General features: G+C 37.0%; 2 protein-coding genes across 2 annotated transcripts in view; one reads left to right on the top strand and one right to left on the bottom strand.

Moving 5' to 3' along the window:
* Positions 1-18,530, bottom strand: part of LOC124177697 (titin) — a 36,431-nt gene extending 17,901 nt beyond the window's left edge. The window contains exon 1 of the mRNA XM_046560347.1: positions 18,284-18,530. The gene's annotated coding sequence lies outside the window, so the exon portion shown is untranslated. The remainder of the gene's footprint in view (positions 1-18,283) is intronic.
* Positions 18,531-22,383: 3,853 nt separating this feature from the next.
* LOC124178286 overlaps positions 22,384-24,906 on the top strand; it is a 9,551-nt gene continuing 7,028 nt past the window's right edge. Inside the window, exons 1-2 of the mRNA XM_046561521.1 lie at positions 22,384-22,515; positions 23,587-23,746. Coding sequence (XP_046417477.1) covers positions 22,384-22,515; positions 23,587-23,746 — 292 coding nt within the window. The remainder of the gene's footprint in view (positions 22,516-23,586; positions 23,747-24,906) is intronic.

Here is a 24,906-nt window from a genome sequence, read left to right as displayed (position 1 = left end):
ACTAAAAAAGTAGAGTAAACCGAACAAACTGATTTTGCGTTGGAATTACTAAAAAAGGATCGACAATAGCGCGAATTGGTTAGGCGTACCGCGTTTTTCGTAATTCCAACAATATTCGAACAGCTTTTTTAACGATACCTGTTTTACTGAATTTTTTTAGTTACTGTAACAAATGAAATTTTTCTCAGTTTATGGTCCCTCAAATATACTAATCCTCGAGTGGGGGTAAGAAAGTGGAATGGATCGCAGGGTCACAATGCCGAATTGTCAAAAACGCGAACATCTGTTTCATAGAATTGCAAAGTATGGAAGGGCGAAGTATACGAGAATCGAAATGTAGAAAGGTGAAGTATATAGGAATCAAAATCTGGAATGTTTAGAGTTTACCTCAATGTAGAATCGTAAGAATGAAGAAGAATATAGAAAGTCCGATGATTCTATTTTTGGTTTCCGTGCTTTAATTATCCTTCTATATCTCGACTCTTCGATATTTCTATTACACAGGTCTGCACCGAAATCCTCCTTCAAAATTTGATATTGGTACAAGAATAAATTAATTTGATAGCCTTATTTGAATAAAAACATGTAACAAACCATACAAAACGATTCAACTTTGCAGTGATCGGCAAATTTAATTTTAACAAATAGTTACTAATACCAAATTTTCTTGTAATTTCAACGATATTTAAATCTTTATTCTATCGAAACTCATTTTACTAGATTGTTCTAGGAATTGTGACAAGATAAGATTTTTCTTCGTATACCTTATAACTTTTACTAACTTCACGTCTTTCTCTGTTTTGAAATTCCACGAATCAGCTATTCGGGTGAATGGATAATTCGATATCGTGACAATTGTTTTATTTTGTGCTCATTTTACTGTTCGATCCCAATTCCCCATTTTCAAATAATGCGGGGAAAAACAAAAAGTCGATTCTGAAGGTCTCGACGGACGCGTCCGGGAATTTTGAATCTTATTCTTTACGACAATCCCACTGTCACGACATCGTGTAAGCGTCGTGAGAACTGACTTCACATTACCCGTTATGCCAGAACAGCGAGACAAAAATTGTCTGACTACACGCGCTGAGAAGTAAAATTACTCGGTCGAAATGACCGGGTGTACTTTGAACTATGCAAACAATTTGTAGTAACCGAAATTCGCCATTGATGATACTCGACAAAAAAAAAAAAATAAAAATTCAAACGTTAACGTTTAAAGTTTCGGTTGCTAAAATTAACACGTTTTCGCCAAGTCGATCTCACGTTGATCGTGCATCTATGTCAATTATACCTGAAGTGTGTGTTTGAACGGTAAATCCAGCAGAATTTCGCCAATTTCAACGCTATCCAAGCGTCGGTAAGTGTTTCCCTAAAATCTCCGATTTCCGTTACCTCGTTTATGCGTCGAACAAGACCGAATATGGGTTACCGCTGGTTTAATTGAAGACACCCTGCAGGATACTCGGCACTCGTTGAACATTTCCGTTAAGTCAACAAAAACATCTTCACCTGGTTGGACTTGAAACGAGAAATTATCCCTCCGCGGGCGCATAACGAATAGAACAGTTTTCTCAGTTTACACACAATTATCCACACCGCGTACCGGAATGATCGCATATCTAGGTACATAGTTTGTAACGACGCGACGTTATCTTCGTAGATCCGAGTCTCTACGACAATGGTGGTGAGCGGTCGAAGCAGTTGGCCGAGAGTTAGAGGCCGGCGTTTTATTCGTTATTCTCTTTTGATAAAACACTGTGTGTATAACAGGAAGCTGCAGGGATCCGGAGGATAGACAGTGTGGAACAAGGAAGAAAGCCAAAAGATAAAAACACACGGTACTCGGGCCATTTACACTTGGTCCATTCTTTTTGTCTAATTTTCGGTGTATGCGCGTGTGGAGACGGCGAGCACAGCTGCGTTTGAACAAACCTTCTTGAATTTCTTTCGAAAAAGTTAATCCGAGGTTGTAGACCTCGGTTGTTGGAGAGGCGTGATCGTTTCCAGCAAAGTTAATGTCACGTTGCGTCACTTGTACGAGTTTTGCATGCCACGCGTCGCCGTTTTACGAGAGAGAAAGAGAGAGACCATATTCTTACCGGACACTGTAATGCCGATGATGATGTTGGTAACCGTTGCACATGCATGCTTACTCTAATCGTTTCGGCCTTTATCCGACAGTTTTAAAATTCGGTTCAGTCATGATCCGCGCATAATTCTCCAGTCCTCAATTCAGCCTCGTTTCGTATCGTTTCGCAGAGAGTGATCTCTTCTTGACTTTTCTTGACGCAAGGCTTGGATCGGTGGTAAAAAAATGATAGGTACATTTCCTGGTCACCTTATTCCTCTCAATTTAAGTTTCCTTTAAAAGCCGTAAACCAACTCCGATTGAAACGATCGACGATTTTGTGTTTATCATCTCAATTTCCAACTGCGTTTTTTTTCTACAAGTGCAGCAATTGCAGTATTTGGAGCAAAGAGCATTCGAAGGTCGTCGTTTTAACGGTGAATTCGTTGAGATGCATGGACGATTAGATACGTGAGATTCGATCGGATGGTGACGCGGGTGACGACGTCGTTCCTTAATTGAAATTCAAAAAGCGACCGCTCCGCTTTGGCCGAATGATTTACGCCACCTTCACACTTCTGAATTATTCACAGCTAGGTATACCGAAGTTCACGCTTGATCTAACTCCGTGAGGAGAACCACCGACTCCCGATCACCTGGCAAACGATCGCACTCGGTATTCCCATTTCGCGGTCGCCGATCGCCTTCACCTTGATTAAGAAGATCGGGAGCATTCATGCACTTCGATCCTTTACTGGGAAGATTCGTGCAGTGAAAATAAAATTCAGGAGTCTCCTGTTTCCCGGAGAAGCAGGAAAAGGATACGAAGAAACCGTAGAATTCTTTTCCATACTCTCTTGTGCCAATTAAACATCTTACGATGAAATATTACAACCTTGACTTTGGTCGATATAAATATTTTAAAATTTACGCGAATCGATCAATTTCTGCGCTGTGCTTTAAACGAATGACTCACGGATATTCTTTAAATTTGCGGGGAAAACAATTTGTTGCAAAAAAATATGCATTACTTTCTGAAGGCACTTGCGATCTTACATCGTTTCCGATAAACGATGATTTGGTGTTGTTCCAGGTGTCGCGTATCCGTAATTATACATTTCAATGGCGTAGGAACGATTAAACGGTGGGACTGTAAGATTCAACCGTGAAACCTGATGGTACAAAACCGGAAAAGTTATAAGCCGAGTCGTCTGCAGGTTGAATAGAGTCTGCCGGCACTACCCGGTTAGGGCATTGCTCTTGCATCCGCCCGCGAAGACGTAATCTGGAATGTCATGCCAGCCCGATCATCCGTGACGGCGATGAGCTCGCGTCGTCATCGCGGGTTAAGGAGCTCCTCAGCCCCTGCGAAACACGCGTTTACTCTCCTGCAATTCACTCGGTTACAGAAGAAAACATATCGATCTGATGGGGCGGGGTTGGAGTTGCAAATTTTATAAAAACAAAAAAAGGTTCGAAACCGTCCGATTCCGAATTATTTGCTGGAGAAACTTGAAGTAAGGAAATCAAATTTTTCAAACTTGCAAGATTCCGTAAATTCATGTTCTGATGGAGCGAAATTCCGAAAAATTAACTTTCGATAGAGTAAAATTCTGAAAGTTGAAACATATGCTCACGCAGCGTAGTTTAACTCAACGAGTGGGTGTGTAAAATCAGTATGACCAGGATTCCGAGCGTAAAAATGTCGAAAGTCGAAAACTAATAAAGATCAAAGTGGCGAAATTTCACCAAGCCAGTAATTAAAAGAAATGAAAATCTTCTATCATTCGGAATTTCGATGTTTTAGATTTTTAAATTTTATCATTTTCGCACTTTCGGAACTTTGACTTGTCGGAGTTTTGCCCTTTCGGTATTTTGTCTGTTCGGAACTTTGGAACTATTCGAAACTCTGATGTTTTATCAAAGTTTGATTTCTTTACTTTAAGTTTCGCCGCCGAAAAAATCGGAACTTGGCGCTTTTGAAACTTTTCAAATTCGGAATTTCAACCCCGCCCTTATCTGATGTTGAACAACAACGAGTGAACCTCAGTAGCAGTGTAAGATCGAGGACAAGTGATTCGTTCGAGACGAAATCACGCCCAGTGCGATTAGTGTTAACGAGTCGTTTTGAAACACGCCGTAAAAATAATCTTTTTTTTTTTGGCGACATTTGTCATCACCTAACAAAAAAATTCAATTTTTCACGCACGTCATAGCGTGAATTTCTACCTCATTACGAGAAGTTTTTGGGCCATCTTTCGGGTAACGCGGTGTTTTGGAATAGCATTACAGAGGCCAGAAAACGTAAAGATTTGGTTGAAATGAGAAAAAAAAATGTATTCCTACATCACCCTATAATTGATGAATAGTCAAAATTATGACTAACAAGAAAGCTCATATCGAAGTTGCTAAACTTTATAGTATTCGTAAATGGTATTCTCATAATTGCATGTAGAGATTTTTTATACCGCGATTATACGACGAGTTTCAAATTCAAATTATTGTTAGCTGTAAATGAGATTTCTACGACACATTCGTCGTACGATTCTTACGATAACTTCTTGTAATTGACAAGTATCCTATACCAATAATTAGTATAGAACTTTTTATTTCTGTAAGTAAAATAGATCAGAAAAGAGAATTCCAGGAACCAGTCATCGAGCAGATTATATTCAGATGCCTAAGAATTTTATTACCCTGAGAGTCCGAATGCAGGTTTAATTTACCAGAGATATCTGTACAGTTAGGCAAAATTACAGTCAACGCGGTTCTGTAAACGCGTACAGTGCCAACATGCAAACCCGTGTGTACGAATCCTAATCTGGCGTTTGCGGAGGTTGGATAGGAACCGGCAATTTGTTATTCAAACAGAAGCAGAAAGATGAAGTGCGAGATGCGAGGAGAGCGGAGATCAGAGGAGGACAACACACTCTTCGATGTACTGTGCCAATTTATTTCCCCGTTTCACCTGCTTGTGCTAATATTTGCGCACTCCTCGATCGTGGCGAGAGCATAACGCGTCTAACTGTTCCTTCCAGGCGACACTGCACAGTTGTCGGGATTAACGAGGTTGGTTCTATAAAAATCGATACTACTTGTCAATTTCATTACGACATAGTCGTGCATTGAGTATTTATCGAATCGTTATATCCGCAGTCAGCTAAGATGTGTTTAAAAATACTAGAATCGAAAATTCTGGACTTATAAACAAAGGATTACGATTAGATTATATCGATGCTTCATTTTAAACCGCTTCAGAATCGTTAAAAAAATTAATACGTCTTCGTAGATGTATTCTTTTTTTTTCACCTTGGCATCGGTGATATTCAATTTTACTTTATTGCACCGATATTGATTAAAATCGACAAAGGACAATATTGAATTGCCTACTGAAAAAAATCTGCTTCTAGTTACTTCGTAGAAAATAATGTCCCGAATAAAATGAGCCATCGATGAGTGAAATCAAACGAATTAATTAGAATTTGGATTATTTGGAAGTGATGTGAAGTGAAATATCGATATTTAAGCTTTTTTTTAATATTCCAGTATCTCTAATTTTTGTACAATTCTAAACAGCTACTCCTAAGCTGCGAATATGATAATTTAACGAGTAGAAAAAAGTTTAAACATTGAATTTCAACTCAAAACAACCTTTCACTAACAACGTCAGAGAAATCACATTATTCAATTATATTTTACCCAAAAATCTATACAGCTTGTCGGAATTTGATTGAACAACAGCATATTTCATTCACAAATGAATACAATAAAAATCTTCCGATATAAATTATTATCTCGAACGCGTCGGATGTTAGAATAATTCCGACACGTACAATGGTTGTAATTTATAGATGATAAACCTGTGATTAATCAGAAAATACGTTATTGTTACCTGAAATAAAAGAAGAATTTATCGACGAATAAAACAGGCTAATTTTAATGAGAATCGAAAAATCGATGCGGATGTTTTTTGGTAAAACAATGACAGAACAATGCTATAAATTTATTTGATATTCTCAACGTGACGAGGTGCTCATGTTCGAAATCTGGAATTAAAAAATTCTCATCTACGTCAGGAAGACCTTTTCAGTTACACGTAACTAGCATTAAGTGAGCAGCTTTCCGAGCCTTTGTTTCGTCGCGTTTTTGCTTCAACCAGTTTTTCGACCCGACTGTACGTCCCGCGAATCCTTAACCGCGCGTTAGACGAGCGTCCGTGGAAACCGCGTCGTGGATCGGCTCGAAAATGCATCCGACTCCTTCTCCTTGCAGCGCATTTCTCGACGCCTCTTAGCACGCGGCGAGTATTGCCAATCGCGAACAGCTTCTGACCCGGTCACCCAGACCCTGAAGAGGTAATTTTATTCCATCGAATAGGTCGGTGGGATACGCGACCCGCATAGCTATCGAGACCTGGAGGAAAATAAATGCCGCTTGCTCCAGGCGTGCTCAGGGTACGTGGAAACGACGATGTGGGATGGATTCCCATACCTAGACCATTTTGCAAGGCATTCCTGTGGTGAATTTATCATCCGTAAATTTCTCTTCGCGATTGTGAAATACGTTTTTATATAACGCGGGCATGTTTTACGCGGTTTTTCATGCGCAAACTATCCGTATCTATGACGGTAGAGCGAGTCTGCGAATGCGCATGCGCGGAGTACGGAAAAGACCACTTTCAACTATGAGGAGTTAAAAGTTGTATTTTCTGTACTGCGCGCATGCGCGTTCGCGAACAAATGTGATATTACGAAACCCTAACCTCGATTTCATGCTCCGTGAAAAAACGCGCAACATACTTTTGTTACGCAAAGAATCGTGTGCAACATCGAGGCAACGGTCTTTTCGCTTCGCGTGTTTGTGATATTCGTTTTCGGCTCACCTACGACTCATTTTGCAAACTTACGCTCGATTCGAAAAGACCGAGTTTGTCTCCTTTAATTCTTATACAATATATTATTTTAGAAATGGGTATCTATATTTTCATAAAGTGTCATTTTTTATCTTGAAATTCAATTTTTAATTCCTTCCTCTTTATTTTTGACTCCTCTGGCGGTTTTGCAAATCTAGAAAAAGTTGCATGATTTGAACTTTTTCTAACGATGCTTCTTCGATTCTTCTGATCAAATGATTACGGTAAGTTCTATTAATCATTCAGAAAATTCTGAAAATTTTTACTTCGCTTTAATCGAACTAATTCGTTAGTTCAAATAACTTGACTAGATTCTCAAAGTATTGCAACTCACAGCCCCGAAATTGTGTTAGAAAATCACGGAGTATTTTAGAAATATCTACGATCAACGACATTTTTGAAAATATTATAAAACAGTCAACCAAAAGATTAGGGTAACCTGAAAAACTGTAGAACAGATTTTGCGTCGAATTTGGAGAAAAAAAAAAATTCCAACGAGGTACGGAAAACTTTCTTTATTCCAATTTTCGACGCGAACCAATTAAAGTGTTTTTGAAATTTTTCCCGGAAGTTTCGCGCGACTCGATCGGCGGCTTATGTATTTTAGCCAAGGCTATTTATACGCCATTAAAAGAACGACGAAGCAAAATCTGGTTACGGCAGGGTCCCGACCAATGCGTGACGGTGTCGTGCAACGTGTTTCTCGTATCCCGGAGGGATCATCTCTTATCTCGCGTGCAGCAGGCAGAAGTAAAGGCAGAATTTTTTCTTTCGCGGACAGTCTTCGCTGATCGTTATTAAAGTGTATCGAACGCGTGTGATTTTTGTTGTTCTTGGTGCTTTGCTTTTATCATTCTCTTTTCTTTTCCGCACGTCACTCAAGATGTCTGCTCCTGCACATTTCTAAGGGGGCCCCTGCATCAGGATCATCAGGTCGTAATTCGTTCCTGGAATCTTTGGCATTATACGCGGGGCACAAATTACACCCTAGATTCTCACTACCGCCGCGGTTTATACTCGTTACCTTACCCAGATTGTTGATGCACGTATGATTGCTTTGCACGGGTATCTCGAAGGCCAGCTGATGCATTGCGCGTGTGTAAAACGAAATTACAATTCCAATGTCGTTGCGGCAGTTGCAGAATATTTTAAACCGCGTTGGTGCTCGCGAGCTTATGAAAGTGGTCGATTTTTTGGGAAAAAATTGACTATGCACTTCACGCCGAAACGGAAAATACGAAATGTTTGCCATCGCCTAGAATCATCCATTTTCCACAAGGCGACGAGTGAGATTCTAGGATAAACGATAATCCGATTAGCTTAAAATTTCAATATTATAGATAACTGTAATTAACGGCTTTAAACTTGTTTGCTGTACCGACGTTTTTGTCTCGTAAGCTGACTGGAGTTTGACGAAAAAATGTGAGACTGGGATCGTAAATCGGGTCAGTCTAGAAGCTTAATCGTGTTATAATGCTTCTACTGATATTTCAAGTCCAACGGTTCGATAGATTAATACGGAATAGTCGTTGTCAACCTAATTATCTAATATCTATGGAACGCTATTCAAATGATTTTCAGGCGACAATTTTTTCGTAAATTAGATTCTTTTTCTGATTTGCCAACAATGTAACTCGAACTTCGCGTTCATGAGGCGTGAACTGCCGATGTTTTTACGGCGATACAGAGACGAAGTGAATCGAATTTTATCGACCATGATTTTAGTTTTTTAGTCTAGATTTTAGAAGTAAAATGAAATAAAAAGCATGCAAGTGACTGTCCGTCGATCTTAACCACCTATAATGTATTATTTTTTTTCTTACTCAATACCGTTTTCGTACCATCTATTGAAAAATCAGTTTCATTTCAACAATTTTCTGCCTAATTGAAGTTTCGAGAATATAATGCAAAAATTCGGCGTTATGCGTGAGGCTTATGAAGCTCGCCGAAACTTAAATTAGATTATTGATAACCTGTATTTGACGATAACACAGACCGTCAAGATTTTTATTTGCTGAAATGTTGTTAACTTTTCTCACTAATTCGGTGACTGATTACGAATTCACTACTCGTTTTATCGTATCACATCAGGTTTTCAATAAAGTCAATATAGTGGTAATTTTCAGTTACCGCTACATTTTGCTATGTACTACCAATAATTATTTCTTAATTAGAAGCTTGGCTTGCGTTCAAAAATGTTGCACATAATTTTTTGGGTGAAAAAAATTTGACGACGACGTTGTTAGATAAATATTAAAAATTAGGACGCGGAATGTGTATAAAACTTGACTTAGATTCTTAGATTCACATCCGAAGAGAGATTTTTTTCTGAAAGTCTTGGTGATTTTAATGAAGAACAAGGAGAACGATTCCAAGACACCAGAACGATGGGAACAAGATAACAAGGTCGATGGAATGTAAATACGATGGCTGATTACTGTTGGTCATTAAAACGAGATGTTCCAGATAAAATCAATAAGAATTTTATGGAAAAATGCGAAAGATATCACTAAGAAAAATCGAAATGTAATAATTGTCATTGATGTTTTCTTTGTAAATGCTTGAATAAGTATATTTTTAACTAATTAAATTGATTTTATTTAAAAAACATACCCCAGAAATTTTTTTAATTTTGTAGAAAGACCAGATGTGATGGAAGGAAAATGCGGACACTCCGGAGTTCAAGATACGGGAAATAAATAATAATAGTCATTGGATTGGAAACAAGGCTCAAAAATTTTTCATACGATAGCCTGTGTGATTGTACGAACAGGATCAAACTGCCATTTTTCAACAAATAACAGACACATGTTATCGTAAGGTCTCAAAAACGATTTTTAGTCTGCTATCAGTTTTCAGGGTTCCTAAATCAGTATAAGAGGAAATCTTTATAATCACATGATTATGATGTGTATTTTAACGATACTTTTTTAACCGACTTACTTCCAAGATTTCCATGTTTTCAAGATGAAATTGAAACTGTTTGGAATCGAATTGAAGCTTCCGCTAAACTCGTATTTCGAACGCCCGAATTGTCACTGATTTTCCACATCGCTATAGAAACGTAATTGCTTCAAATTCAGAAGACAATTACACCATATTACAATCCGTATCCTCCCTATTCTTTCAAACGGACCAACAACTGTTCTCGATTTCGAATTTTTTATAACACTACGCATGTGTACGTATAAATTACATATAGACAGTTAATTCTAAACAATGGTGTTGAGCACAACTGCTAGGGACGACTGTCAAAATTTTTGAACTTACATTTCTGACGGTTGGTCGCCCTGGCAACAACCTCTCTCGAATCGTAGCGCGTACGCTCTCAATTTCAGCAAACGACAGGCCATTCGGTCGTTAGGAATTCAGTTTGTATCTGTCCGGTGAAAAAAACAGGTTTTCGACATTTTTTTTTCCCCGCAATTAAATACCCATTGAGTAAAACGCCGAGACACAGGTGTCTTTATTCATGCCTAAGAGTAGGCAGCAAAAATTTTCGTTAAAATCGGTCGGTTCTATCGCACGACCTCTCCTTTCAAGATCGGTCCCCTCGGCAAAGATCGGCTGAGGCCCCCGGACGCTGGATCGCGTCTCGGTGGCCGATTGACCTGACACGAGCCGATTAGCGACGCGTCGCGAAGCCCGGTGGCCTGACCTAAACAAACTTTGTTCTTTCGTTCGTTCGTTCTTCCCGCACGTTATTCCTCCTCGCGGTATAAATATGAATGGGATTTTCTCCGGCGCGTCGACGTCGGGGACTCGCGGGGCCCAAGGCCCCAAGGCCCCGAGGAATTGAGGGGCATGTGCGACTGTCTGGTGTCGGGGACCGATGAAAATACCTTCAGCGAAGGGCAGAGACAGAGCCGAGCTAAGAATTAGCCGAGAACCGAGCTGCGGGTTCGCCTGGCAACTCGGATTGCTGCTGTTGCTGCTGCTGCGCTGGGACCGCGGGGAGGGACCGTTATGTCGGTACTATGTTCCCACGAAAGTCGTCCACTACTCGCTTATAGGTATCTCCACGTTCGCGTTTGTCTCTCAATTTATTTCTTCCCCTCTCAATACTTTTTCTCTATCTCCCATCCGTTATTAATACGCCTACCTCATTATCATCGCTCTCATGCTTCCGTATCCTTTGTTATCTGTTATTGTTTTGCCTGATCCCTTTTTTTTTTGACAATTTTATGATACAGGTGTATTTGAAGTACAAATTGAAGTAAATATTTCAATAGAAATTTATTCTCGCAAGTTTTGAAAACGATTTAGTGACTTACAGAACGATATTGGATTATCCCATATTTAGAAGCACTTCCGGTTATATCTCTGTGAAATTTTTTTCAAATCCCTTCAAATTTGGACAGGAGCTACATCTTCGCGCAAGAAATACCTACGTACAACCTAGCTGAAATATATTCGTAAATAGAGGTGTGAACATTTAGATATCGCCTAACCTCGAAATAAACTGATATTGTAATAGTTGAAAATCATCGATCTTACTGCAAAGTGAATCCCTTTTAAGGATGTACTGGATATACATCCTCAACCGAAATTTAGTCTCGTCGACGATATTGAATACTTCATGGTAAGATAAGAATCGGAAAAAAATCAACCGCAATAAAGATGATAAGAAAATTTAATGTCAATAATAATAATGCCCGAAAGTTATGAATAAATTGCTCCATTAAAACGTTGTTTAACAAATTTGCAGAGAATTTTTCTGATTACACATGAAGGTTTAATGAATTTTCTCGTTATTTTGAAATTTCCGTTTTCAGGAATTTTAAATTTTGATAAATGGCGGAAAGATCGTGAATTTTGGATACGTTTTCGTAAAAACGTTGTACATAAAATTAAGAAATTTCCGGGGCTTTGAACGAATAGTATCCTAAATACAGCCTCAACAAATTTTCGAAAATGGATATTTCAAAAGAATAAGAGAATTCTATAAAAATTTACATGTATTCATAAAAATCAACGAATTCATTTTACACAAGAAAAAATTCCGTAGAAATTTGTTAAACAATTTATTGATAACTTTCGGTCATTATTACTATTATTCAAATTTAATTTTCTTACCCTCTTTATCGTGCTTGATTTTTTTCCGATTCTTATCTTATCATAAAGTATTCAGTATCGTCGACGAGACTCACTTTTGGTCGAGAATTAGCCGGTACATTCTTAACAAAGGATCTTTGAAACCTCGTACGACTGAAAATTTGCTTCTTCAATTCAGATCTACCGAATGTGTTAAATTGACGTCTGAAAAACGTAAAATTGAGTTTAATTCAATTCCAACGGCGTAACGCGTGCGTAATTTTGTACCCGATAGCTTCGGAAGAGGGAGAAGTGAAGGAAAAAAAAAAAAAAAATAGGAAGAACACGAGCGATCATCGACGCTCGACAATTGGCATTCGTAAGAGCATCTTTGAGCACCAGATCATGATCTGCCCCAGTTTTTATCGTGCGTTCGTGCCGAGTTCCAGAGCGCCTCACCAGCTAGAAGCTCCCTCAGCTTCGGCAACTCTGGGGACTTTGAATGAACTTTCTTTGCATGCAATTGTTCCTACATAACGGGCGTGGGTCTAGACTCTATGGGCATACCGATCTTCGACGCGCCCGTGATATCGACACCTTGCGGGCAGACGGCTCGGATCGCAAACACGTATCATAATGCAAATGATCATCGTTCACCACGCGCTTCACCTCCGTCTCCTCCTTTCATTACACGCACACACTTAAGTAACTCTCTGTCCCCTGTACGATATGCTAAGAAATTTTGTCCTCTTTTTACCCGTGTCACATATCATTTTTTATCGGAGATCGCTTAATGGAAGGGGATAGGCAGAGGTAGCTAAAGACAGAGCGATCGGTTCCGTTACTTTCAGCTCTGATCTCTGATGATTAAGAAAAATGTTTGCCATTTTTTTGTCATTCTTACTCATCATTGTTCTTCAACCCGGGCGTCTTAAGGAATTTATATAATTATGTTAGACGTTACGTCAGTATTCTGTGAAACTGGCCAGTCCACGCCAGCAGATAGGCAACCGATGTCATATTTGTATTGTTATAAATGTTTGGTTGCGTGTTTCCTGGCGTCGAGCGGGAAATTTCGTAGAAAACTCACGGTGTGATTGTAGATATTAAATGATGGCTGCAATAGTAATCGGACGTTACAGAAACGTAGAATGGAAAAACAGAAAAAATTACAATCATCTCTGCTAGTGAGAACAAAAAATACTGACGTACGTCATTTCGCAGCAAGACTTGTTGGGAAGGGCAATTTGAATCATTAGTCGTCAAACAAGTTGGGAAACGAAAAAAAAATATGATACATCAGTTTCCGTATTGCATGTGACGAGATTTATTTAAAAGCTTTAGCCATTTACCGTACACTGAAGGAAATTTTTAGTTAAACTATTTTCATTTTTTACGACGATCGAAAAATATACATTTCTAGGTACAAAATGAAAATTAGTTTTCTAGCTGTTACCAGAAAGTCGAGTATCTCTTACTATTCTTTCTCATTACGACCACTGTTACTATATTTTCTTGTGACTGTTGCGAAAATTTAATGCTCGTGCAACAATAAATTGACGTTAAAGCCTTGTTTGACTAAAAAAGTAGAGTAAACCGAATAAACTGATTTTGCGTTGCAATCATCAAAAAAGAATCGACAATAGCGCAAAATGGTTACGCGTACCTCGTTTTTCGTAATTCCAACAATATTCAAACAGCTTTTTTTTGTCAGTACCTGTTTTGCAGAATTTTTCTAGTTACTATAACAAATAAAATTTTTCTCATTATAACTCGTTGTCATTTCCGAAACTGATGAGTGACAAAAAAATTCATCCAAAACCAGAAAAAATTGTAATCAAAATTTGAAAATTTCCCTACTTGAGGTTTCTGAGTAAGTAATTACTTACATGTAATTTATCCTATGGGGGTTTTGCTGCACTGCACTGCGCGATTATGCCTACAGCAAATCGGATGTTATGACGATGCACTTACCAGTGTGTACTTATAGATCATTCGATTACAATAGATTCTCAGGTTTCGCGTCACTGTCACGCGACGCCTGTATTATAATATTGTAGTCTTACGTTTGACGACAGTGGATAACGTTAACAGTCACGACAATCGCTAAAATGCATATAAATAAATAAAGATAAAAACTTTTACGCCGCTTATACAATCACGCGCAGCAATTTGCGACGGGAAAAAATTGCAAAATTTGGGGGCTAAAGGCGGGCTTACGAATGATCGTAAAAAAAATAATTAACGCAACTTTCTTTCGTTCTGATGTTTGCAAACAGTCACGTGGGTTCGACAATAAAAATTTACTGCAAGCTTCATCTTCTTAACGAGCATTCTATCGTTACAAGATGTACGAAACAAACAATAAAAAATGACTATACACACTTTCGCGTGTAATAACAATTACTCACATGCAACGCGGTAATTTATTATTGGCTACATTATCGAAAGGGTAATCGTTAACGATCGCGCAGAAACTTCAATTGCGACATTAGAAATTCATTTTTTTTACCGATTAATATATCTCGTGTTCGGGAGTCACGCTATCCTCAAAAAATTTCATCAGATATTACACAAATTCGTTTCTCTATCGCCGAATCAGGCGCAACCTGGAGATAATATGCAATAATTTTACGCAATTTTATTTCCTCGCATGAAATCGATTGCGATTGTCGTGTTTGTAGGTAATCAATGTTTGTACCTAGAGTTGATAAAGATGTGATGCAACGAAGAAAGCGAAAGGGTATACGTATATGCGTATGGAAAAAAGGGCCCGGCAATTTCTACATTCTAATTTACTTGTAGGCATATAATACGTTGAATCACAGCTGGTCAAGTACGTAATTATCCAAACGATATGAGTTTTCCAAATTATAAATCAATTTGTAACGTAATAAAAATTCTGAGAAATTCTTTTGCATCAAAATTCTCGACGTGGAAAAAACTTTACTTACGGTATATTTTGGAAACCTTTCACTAGGCGATTACGTTCCTGGTTCCGGGCGTCAATGCTGCATCATAGTTATAGGCGTTGTACATGTTATGCTTAGGAGAACGCAACAAAGAGTCCAATTAACAATTAGTAACGAAACTAATGAACTTGAGAACAAGGCGGCATGTCTGTCTCACGGTTACGTGTGTAGCTATTGTCCGGAAAATATCCTGGTATCCCAAACCCGCAAGGAAACCAGAATACACTCAATATTTCACAACAACTTGCCGCTCCGCGAAAACTGTGGAGTGAAACTGAAGCAAAGCCGGTTAGTGCTTCTCATTCGATTTCTGACTACAAGAGGAGTTGACGTGAATGTTTGTTTATGTTTTTCATCAACATCGGTAGTACATATGTAACGGTGAGGATTACAACTTCCACTATAAACAAAAATGGCTCGACCTTTCTCGGCGATGCCATAAATCCAAATTTTGATTCGAAATTCAGACTGTAATTCACTGCGATCTGGCACATAATTTGCTTATGCGAAGCTGTTAACTTTCCTGATCTTTGATAATTTATCGGGATTCTCTTCTTGTTTTTTTTTTTTTTTTATGTTTCGCTTTGCTCAAAAACTTTCACTGGGAGAAATTGCTGAAACATGCATAAACATGCGTGTATGTTCATCGATCACGTATACGTAACATCGTTGAGAAATTGACGAAAAATAAGATAAATTAATAATTTTGAAACGACTGTCAATGAATAAATGTTAACTATAATTAGATACGTAGATCTGATTAATTGCTACAAATTTTACCTTCGATAAAATCGAGCGGATGTAGCCTGAACGTTGTAAATGTTTTCAGAAATACCTAAATACCCTCCGATCGTATAACGATTCCAGTGTAACTCGAGACCCCGAGGAAATATAACTGTAATTCATTTTTTAAATGCAAGCAACGTTTGCCTGCTACTTGTCCCTACCGTGCATGCATATAATTGCGTTCCGTGTTTTTTACTTCTGAATATTATTCAACTCCTAAACTGAAATAACGGTTAGTTTTAAAATGAAGGAAGGTAATTAGGCAGATGATGTAAATGCATAAAACATTACGATTACAAAGAAAAAAGTGAAAAATCTTATTGTTTGAAATCGAATTAATCGGTAAACATACCGATAAGAAACGGTGAAACTTAGAGGACATCCTGAGCTTCGACTGTTTAATGCAACTTATGGAGGTTATGTTGGTAAGGCAAATTTTTTTCATATTTAACACATCTCAAATACTTGTATCGATTCGAGAAGGCTTGGCCGACTTTTACTGTCAACTGACTGATGACTCATCACTGCTACGAGTCATCGTAACAAATTAATTTCAAGTAGTCACGTGACGCGCGTGAGTTTGGACATCTCACGCCCCGTTTCACTTAAGTTGGCTGCCCTGCCCGACAGACGAAGATATTGTCGCGCTACGATCACGTCGACCAATAGAATTCAACTGTTTTGCGCATGCGCGGTCGGTCACCCAGACCGATAAGTTTCATCGTTTTCTCTCGGTATCAGTATCGCGGTGAGAATAAGGGTTAGACGGTGCGGAAAATCTTACAAAATAGACGTGAATTAAAGTGGATGAAAATCTGTTTGTAATCACCCCGGATTCTGTCTAATGAAATTAATTACCGCGACTTATAAATGGAGAGTTAATAAGGTGCTGGCTGACTCGCGACTTAGCGCCGCGCGCTCAATGGGTAAAACACAGGTATAACACGCATACCAACCCCGACCGGAATCCGCCATTAAGTAATAACGTGAGTTTCAATTACGCTAACAGCAGTTCGCAGCGTCGGTTCCCGCCTCGTTTCGTGTATTGTTGCCATTGTGTTCTCGGTTAAATTTAGTAAACAGTCGAGTCGTGTGATATAATTGTCTGTGTATGCGTATTCGTATCTCCCCCATTTACCGCATGAAAGTAAGAAATAAAATAAATGAAAAATAAAAAAAGTTAATTTTTTCCGCTTTATTCAATTTTTTCATTCCTGTATCGCCGTTTTTTTTCTTCAACATTTGTTTCACACGGTTCGTTAACTGAGCCAATTTTTTATGCGACAACTCGCTACGTTGTAGGTATAATACACTGCCTCAGAATACAATGTGTGATTTTTATTTATAGATTTTGAAATTCTTACAGGCTGCTTTTAGTCCAATTATTTTTCCTCCAAATTTATCGCTATTCATTTTGTGTTATCTTTGATTCTTAGAGTCACTGCTCTGATATTATTTCGGAGTGAAAAGAGAAAATGATCAAGAAATTTCAGACGGTAAATAAAAATATATAGATTTATTGTCATTTTGCACTTGTTTCATTTTTTACTTCGAAATTGTATGAAGAATTAGCACGTGATATGTTTTTCCTTACATTTCACACAATTTTTCCGATCGTCCGGTATAAAGATTCACAAACAAATTGAGAGTTTTTAACGCGACGAAGGAAAGAAAATGTTTCCAGTGTTTTTGGCTCCGAGCAATTATTATCGAAATGTTTGTTACTTATTATTATAAAGTGATGGTTAAAATCTGATTTAGGTACAAAAAATATATCTTCGAAACAGCGCTTGAATCGAAAGTTTTCGTAGCTGGTTGTTATCTAAAATGACACTGTGAACGATGTTCAAACAGTAGACGCAGAGTTGGAATTAAGCGATTTCCCGTCCGAATCCTCTTCGACTAAGTTTAAACCGATTTAGAACTCGATTGAATTATCAATCACCCATAATGTGATCTTGGAATGGCAGGAACACCCCGAGGCCCAGAATTTTTTTCTCTAATACACATTTGAACAAGTCAAAAATCCAATTAAGAATTTTTTAGAAAGCTGAAACTATTTTTATATAGAAAATTATGTAAAATTGACATAAGTAGAATACGGAAGTAATGAATAATCATCGTCAAGTTTTGTTCCGCCATTAATTCAATTTCTTCGACTACGGTTGGAAAAATTGAAACGACGCAGACTTTCGTCACTTAAATTTCACGCATAACTGTCACTCTGTTGCGGATGAGTCTACTTACACACGAACATCAATAAAAATTATTCAAATTCGAAACAATCAAAATTCAGGAATTTCCAAAACTCTGAGAAGAAAAATGAAATTTCAGCAATTATCACCTTTCGCTAAAATTCCACAACTCTCCGGCATTCCCAGTCTTACGATTCTTCTACAGAATTTTGAAAACAACCGTACCACAAGTAAGCCTTTGCAATAACTGTACGGAAATCCCTTTCACCGATGAAAAATGCATGTAATTAAAAAAATAACAAAAACGTCCTACCTGAACTCTCTTCTGTGCGATCGATGCGAATGCCCGTAAAAATTTCACACACTTGCACCGTACCTCTCACACTATCTTAATAATTATGCGCGATTAATTATTTTCAGTCAATATATTTACGTAGGGTTGTTTCAATCACTGAATCAGATTGTTGATTCGGTCGTCGCACCGATCGATCGATGACTAAATACCATCGATAAAAATTGCGACTATTATTAATCCCTGCACCCCGATTTGAATGATGGGTGTACGTACAGTTTGGCTTGCGCGGTGTTACTGAGCTCCTCTCACAACAGTATCTGTATGTCTTTTATAACCCCTACCATTACTATATGTACATATACGACCTCGCTATAAATTTTTTTACTGATCATACTCACCTGCCTTTTTGAATATAGATGCGTATAAAGTTGTCTGTTACACGCGTAGCTCGGTGCAAGAGCTATTATGTATTTTACCGTTGAACAGACGTGTCCTCGCCGAAAAACAAGAGATTAAAAAATATAAAGAACTTGCACGATACGTAAAAGAAAAAAAAAAAAAAAAAAACGTCACGACGGTAAAATAATTTTTTTTTACACGGTTTTTCGTCAACGCTAGAGAAAAATGTATAAGAGTATCTAATGACAGGAAATAAAAAATAAACGATCAGCTCAAAGATGTGTTTGTTGTACCGCTAATTGGCGTTGGATAATTTTTTTAAATTTCTTTCCCGCTCTCTTCGATTTTTACTTTCTTATTTCATTCGTTTTTCTCTTCTCCTTTACCGATTAACTTGTTAATAATTAATTGTTCGCGTGCTTGAGTGTAACATTTTTTTAACAGTCAGTTGCATGATGTTCGTTATTATTAACCGCAGCTGCAGAGGTTGTATCTTGTATCCTTACACGCGCATGAATAAATAGAGGCGTAGAAAAGCGTTCGATTCCCAAACTGGAACTGTGCGTGTGAAATCTTGACAAATTTCTCTCCACGGTGACGTTTTGTGAAAATGTTTTCTAATCCTGAAACCGTACCGGAAACGGATTCGAAATTAAAATAAACGTTTCGGAATGAGTGAAATAACGAAAAGAAGATAAAAAAAAAAAAAACAAATGGCTGTGTTTTATTTTTCTTGCCTCGTAGAGTTATTCAAATCGGTTCACGATTCATCTCAGCAGCTTTCTTAAATCTTCAAACACGCATATATTCATACAATATTACCGCATGTGTTCACAGTTATCGAACCGTTATAATATGCGTCCATCGAAACTGGAATGTAAACGAAAATAGGCAAAAAACGTCCAGCAAGTAGAAAAATGAAAATGGGAGAAAAAAAAAAGAATAAATCGGAAAGTGTATGGTCATTGATGTACTTTCTCGATTGAAGTGTTTTTCAGTTGTTTTTTTTTACTATTCATTTTATTTATTCACAATATCGCTTACCGCGGCTTTTTCGCATCCTCAAATTTTGAATCCGATGTAATTAGCCAAGAATCCAATTCAATATTTTTGTACTTATTTTTATTTTATCGAGTGAGAAAGTCTAGCAAAAAATTTTTCGACTTTGTGCGATACTCATTATTCGTTGTATGGCTAAGCTGTATTATTTATCAGCGCGTTACGAAATCGCTGTCCGGATAAAAAGTGATTTCTGATGAAAAAATTTGTTTTGAAAATGGAAGCGTACGTTTATCATGGCGGTTTTGGCCAAATTAACGAATTTTAACAAACTTCGAACCGAACTCTGTTCTTAAAAAAATTAAAAAAAAAATAAATAAATAAATAAATATAAAAATATTCAATTTTTTTTCTTCTAATTCAGTACATATTTGCACGTATATACACACATGCAATTCATTAAAAATACAATCTTTCGTGAAAATAATTTGACCCTGACAGAAAAATGACTAAATAAAACTATGCAGTTTAGCCGTGGATGAGTGTATGAATAATTTACAGCTCAAGTATCAGAGACTGTACACAAAATGAAGCTTACGCTTCGACAGTGCATGCATGCCTACTCGAAGATCTACTGCAGGCGCCGACACGGTCAATTAATTATGCAGCTATTAATGGAGAACACTTAATTCCAATTAGGGAAGTTTGTGGGTTCCCTTTTTGAAATCATTTACGCATATATGCATAATACATCTCGACCGGTGAACAGTAATAAGCATCAGGCTAGGACGTCGAACTAACATCGAGTGGAATCAAATTATATGCGCAGAGTCGAAACTGGTTTCCCAATCGAAAAAAGTTATGAATTTTTCTAAACCACTTGAAAAATGTAATCGAATACAATTAAAGAAAAAAATATATATATATCGAGGCATAATTTTTCCTCATTCATTGATTGTCAATTTTAATAATAAAGGAAGTGAAAAATCAGAGGATGTTGAAAGATGATGGGGAACACTGATCGCACATCGAGTGAGCGTCGGGATCTAATGCCGTATAATCGTAACGATGGAATAAAAGAATGTTACTGATAAAAGTATATAATAAAGTGACATTTAATGTGCGACAGTCAATGTAGATGTGAGAGCCAGGAAAATAACTATGTCACAAACTTTTGAACGACATTAATTCTGGATGCGTAGTTACATATCGATTTACGATAACAGAGGATATAATGGGCAAGTTTATACGCTTGTCGTTTAATTAACAAACAATTTCTGTACTTCTTTCTTAACCTCTCGGGGATCAGTGTGCCTAAAAAACCAAACAGTTTCTGTTTCTTCAGTGTGTTTGAATGAAATAATTTTCACCTGATTGTGAATTTTGATTAAAAGAACAAGCGATTCTACCGATTGATTAAATCTACTGAATATTTTCAAGTTTCTGTTGGCTAAATAATTTTTCCACCACGTTCATATCCGAATCAGTTTTATTTTTAGTAATATGCGTCCGTAAACCGATAAGATAATTTTCTACATCGTCTGTTAAACGGTGACATTAAATGATATATTTATATGGGAGGATCCATCTCAGCTGGATCGCTTTCTAGACATCATACTTTCGATTTTTTTTTCTTTCCGATATTTCGAGTACTACGTGAGACTAAGTTCCCTGATTTTTTCAAAATTTTTCGGATTCCCGTTTTGGAATTCTCAGTATGAAAGATTTGGTAATTCGTGCAATCCAAGAATTTCAATCGACGATATCTTGGAAAGTTACATGAATACAAATAACGTGAACATTGGATTTGTTCCGAATCCAACGGTTCGGTATCAAGAAAACGGTATTTGTGAATCACGTTTTCTGTAACCAAAATTACTTTGAAAGAGAAAAATCGATGTTTCGACAATTTGGACATCTTTAATTTCTTAAATGTCTTCCCCAAAAATCTGTTAACGAACGTCAAAAATTTCAAGCACTTACTCAATAAGGCGTTTTTAATGATTTGGAAGTTATAAATTTTTTATAGAGTAATGTGTTTTACAAAACCTCATTACTTTTCTCTTAGAATTCGAAAAAACGATTGTCTTATCGTTTGTTGAATAATTTTTAGTCGGTACGTTACGGTATTTTGGATTAATTGGAATTGAATTCACTCGTCGGTAAAAAAGCTGTGTCGTAGCTACTGGAAATTATGCACAAAAAATTATAAAATATTCATCATCCGAAATTCTCAGTGAAAAATAATACCGTTTGACTTTTGATTCTTTCTAAAGAATTTCTAACTTGTATGCCATTGAAGATACTGCTTCGAGTAAGCACTTCAAGTTTTTTACCGTTTCAAAGATTTTCGTGAAACCGAACTTTTTAGCCAAAAATGTTCGTGTTATTGGAATATCGATTTTCTCTTTAAAATTAATTTTAAAGAGAACGACGACTAAAATGACATTAAAAATTTTTTAACTCTCTGTTGACATGTAGTTGAATTTAAAATGAAATCAATGATTGCGTTATTTTTATCGATACGATTTGCCCCACGTACATTTATTTTATGATGAGAAAATCTGGGCGAAATAATTCGCTAAAACTTATCGGGGAATTTTTCTTCCCAGCAGAGGTCAATACTCGAAATATTTTACCACGAGTCGAGTGAATTATCTTCAGATTTTACAGTTACAGATGTAGAGGACCGCGATTTTCGCTTCGAAAAGCCGGAGAAAATGAAACCAGGCCAAAATTCGAACACGAGTTGGGAATCGAGTCGTGAGCCAAACGGGGAATTGAGTTATGACTTACGAATTTCGGATGGATTCGAGTATGAGGAGAATTCGCAGAGGAACTCGTCTGACCGAGTAAGAAAAAAAATTGAGATGGTTGTCTTGAGTTATTCGATCTTTAAGATCATTTATACTATTCATATACAAATATCCACTAAAGTCTCCGTAAGGGAAAATTTTTGCAAAAGGTTTTGTGGTTTCGTTGCAGCTTCGTTAACGCAATTAGGACTTTTTTTATTCTATGATTCTGCGAAATTATACGAGTTTCAATTTTGAAAGGGAAGGAACAGCAGTTCAGGGATTCTCAAAAATCACCCAGGACTGAAAGTTTTACGGCGAATCGCGTATGATTTCCCTGCGAAAATTCACAAACATTGATACAATGAGAAAAATTTCGTTTGTTACAGTGACTAAAAAAATTCAGTAAAACAGGTATCGTTGAAAAAACTGTTTGAATATTGTTGGAATTACGAAAAACGAGGTACGCGTAACCATTTTGCGCTATTGTCGATTCTTTTTGGTAATTGCAACGCAAAGTCAGTTTGTTCGGTTTACTCTACTTTTTTAGTTAAACAAGGCTTTAACGTCAATTTATTGTTGCGCAAGCATTAAATTTTCGCAACGGTTACATGAAAATATAGTAACAGTGATCGTAATGAGAAAGAATAGTAACGGATACTAGACTTTCTGGTAACATTTACAAGACTAATTTTCATTTTGTACATAGAACTACATTTTTCGATTGTGGTAAAAAATGAAAATAGTTAAGGACCGAGCGGTAATTGGAACTAAAACTTTCTCTCAGTGTACTTATTTCAGAAATAAGCTATCGCATGAAAAAGAAGCTTCGAAGAATTCGGAGAATTGATGGAACAATGTTAACAGAATATCATAGAAGAGTTAACGATAACTAAGAATTTCATACATACATCATAAACGATATAAATTTATAAATTATAGCAAAATTGTTTGCAGAATTCTCTGCAGAGTTTTTACAAATAATCGGCAATAGTGACGTTAAAAAAAAATTCCAATCTGTGGACACGAATCATAATCATTTGAATTATCAGGAGGTACATTATTTTTTTTACAAAAATTCCCAAGGGTAAATACGAGTTTTCAATTTTGAATCCTTGTTTTCAAAAGAGTTCCAACTCTAACTGGGAACCGATTGAGACTAGTCGCAAGTTCGTCGGTGATTTGAGGGAGGTAAAAGGCGAGGCGATTTTTGTCGATGGATCTCGATACAAGGGAACTTGGGATGCTCTGGGCATGGCAGGAGTCGGAAGATACCGAATGCCGCACGGTAAGAAAGTTGAACCCGCCGTCAAGGTTGATTAATTGTGTAAGATAAATAAAAATTATGTCATCGCGATCGTTTGGACGCGGGCAAACCCGAAAGTGCTGGCTCTTCTAGTTTTTTTGTGCAAAAGTTTTCGCTAACGTCTGAATATTGCAAATTTGTTGTCTTTTTTTTTTTTTTTTAATCGGATAGCGAGCTGTTCTAATTTCCACGCCGGAGAGTTGATAAGTTTTTTGTACAAACTTCGTGCTTCGCGAGTTAAGCCGCGCAGTCACGTTCACGTACGGTTTTTAATTCTGTAATTAATTTCTTCTTTCTACTTTAGAGCCGAAAAGAATTTATACCCATGTCAAAACCGCAGCGCTTATGAAACATATCCTTACGCATATATCAATACGAGATGTTAATTAATTCGGATAAACTCATGCGTTGCGGATACATATTTTGTTAAACGAATTAGTTTTACGGTATGTTTGCAAATAACGGTTATATTGTCTAAACGTGCCACTGATACAGGAAATCGCCTTAATTTATGATCAACGAATTAAGAAATTCAAAATACTTGACTGTAACAGTTAACGGTTAAGCGAATAAAACTTTTTAAATAATACGCTCAGCGTGAATTTATATGTTGTTAAATTCCGCTGGAAAAAATATTTCACTTGATTTCAACAATATGGCAAATAAAAAATTCTGCCAGGATTCAATGTGAAATAAAAAAAAAAAAAATCAAATACCATCAATCATCCAATCACTAAACGTGAGAGTATAATAAATTATTAATACATAATTCAAACCAAATTGTAATGTTAGAAAATATAATAGGTGAAACTTTGTTGATTAAAATTTTTTAAAAAACTCTTTCATAAAATCATTTTCACGTGTAATAATAAACTATACATCTTACCTTGGTCACTGAGACTGTTTTTCTTACACAATTTTTATTTACAGCCAAATCAGATATTAAGTTTATCAACTATTTACTAATTACAATCACAACATGTTTTGTTTGAGGAGATAAAAATAAATTTGATCTCTATAATTATTCAACAAAACGTTCGCTACAATTCATCTTACGCTGCTACCTGTTCAAATCATGAAGAAATGACAAGAAAAGTCTCACTCGAAACATTATTAATCGCTGATCCTGGATTAAGGATCGG

This window comes from Neodiprion fabricii, chromosome 3 (genome assembly GCF_021155785.1).
Source record: "Neodiprion fabricii isolate iyNeoFabr1 chromosome 3, iyNeoFabr1.1, whole genome shotgun sequence".
Classification (NCBI taxonomy): Eukaryota; Metazoa; Arthropoda; class Insecta; order Hymenoptera; family Diprionidae; genus Neodiprion; species Neodiprion fabricii.
Note: the sequence above shows the minus strand (reverse complement) of the source record. Positions and strands in the feature narration are given on the sequence as shown.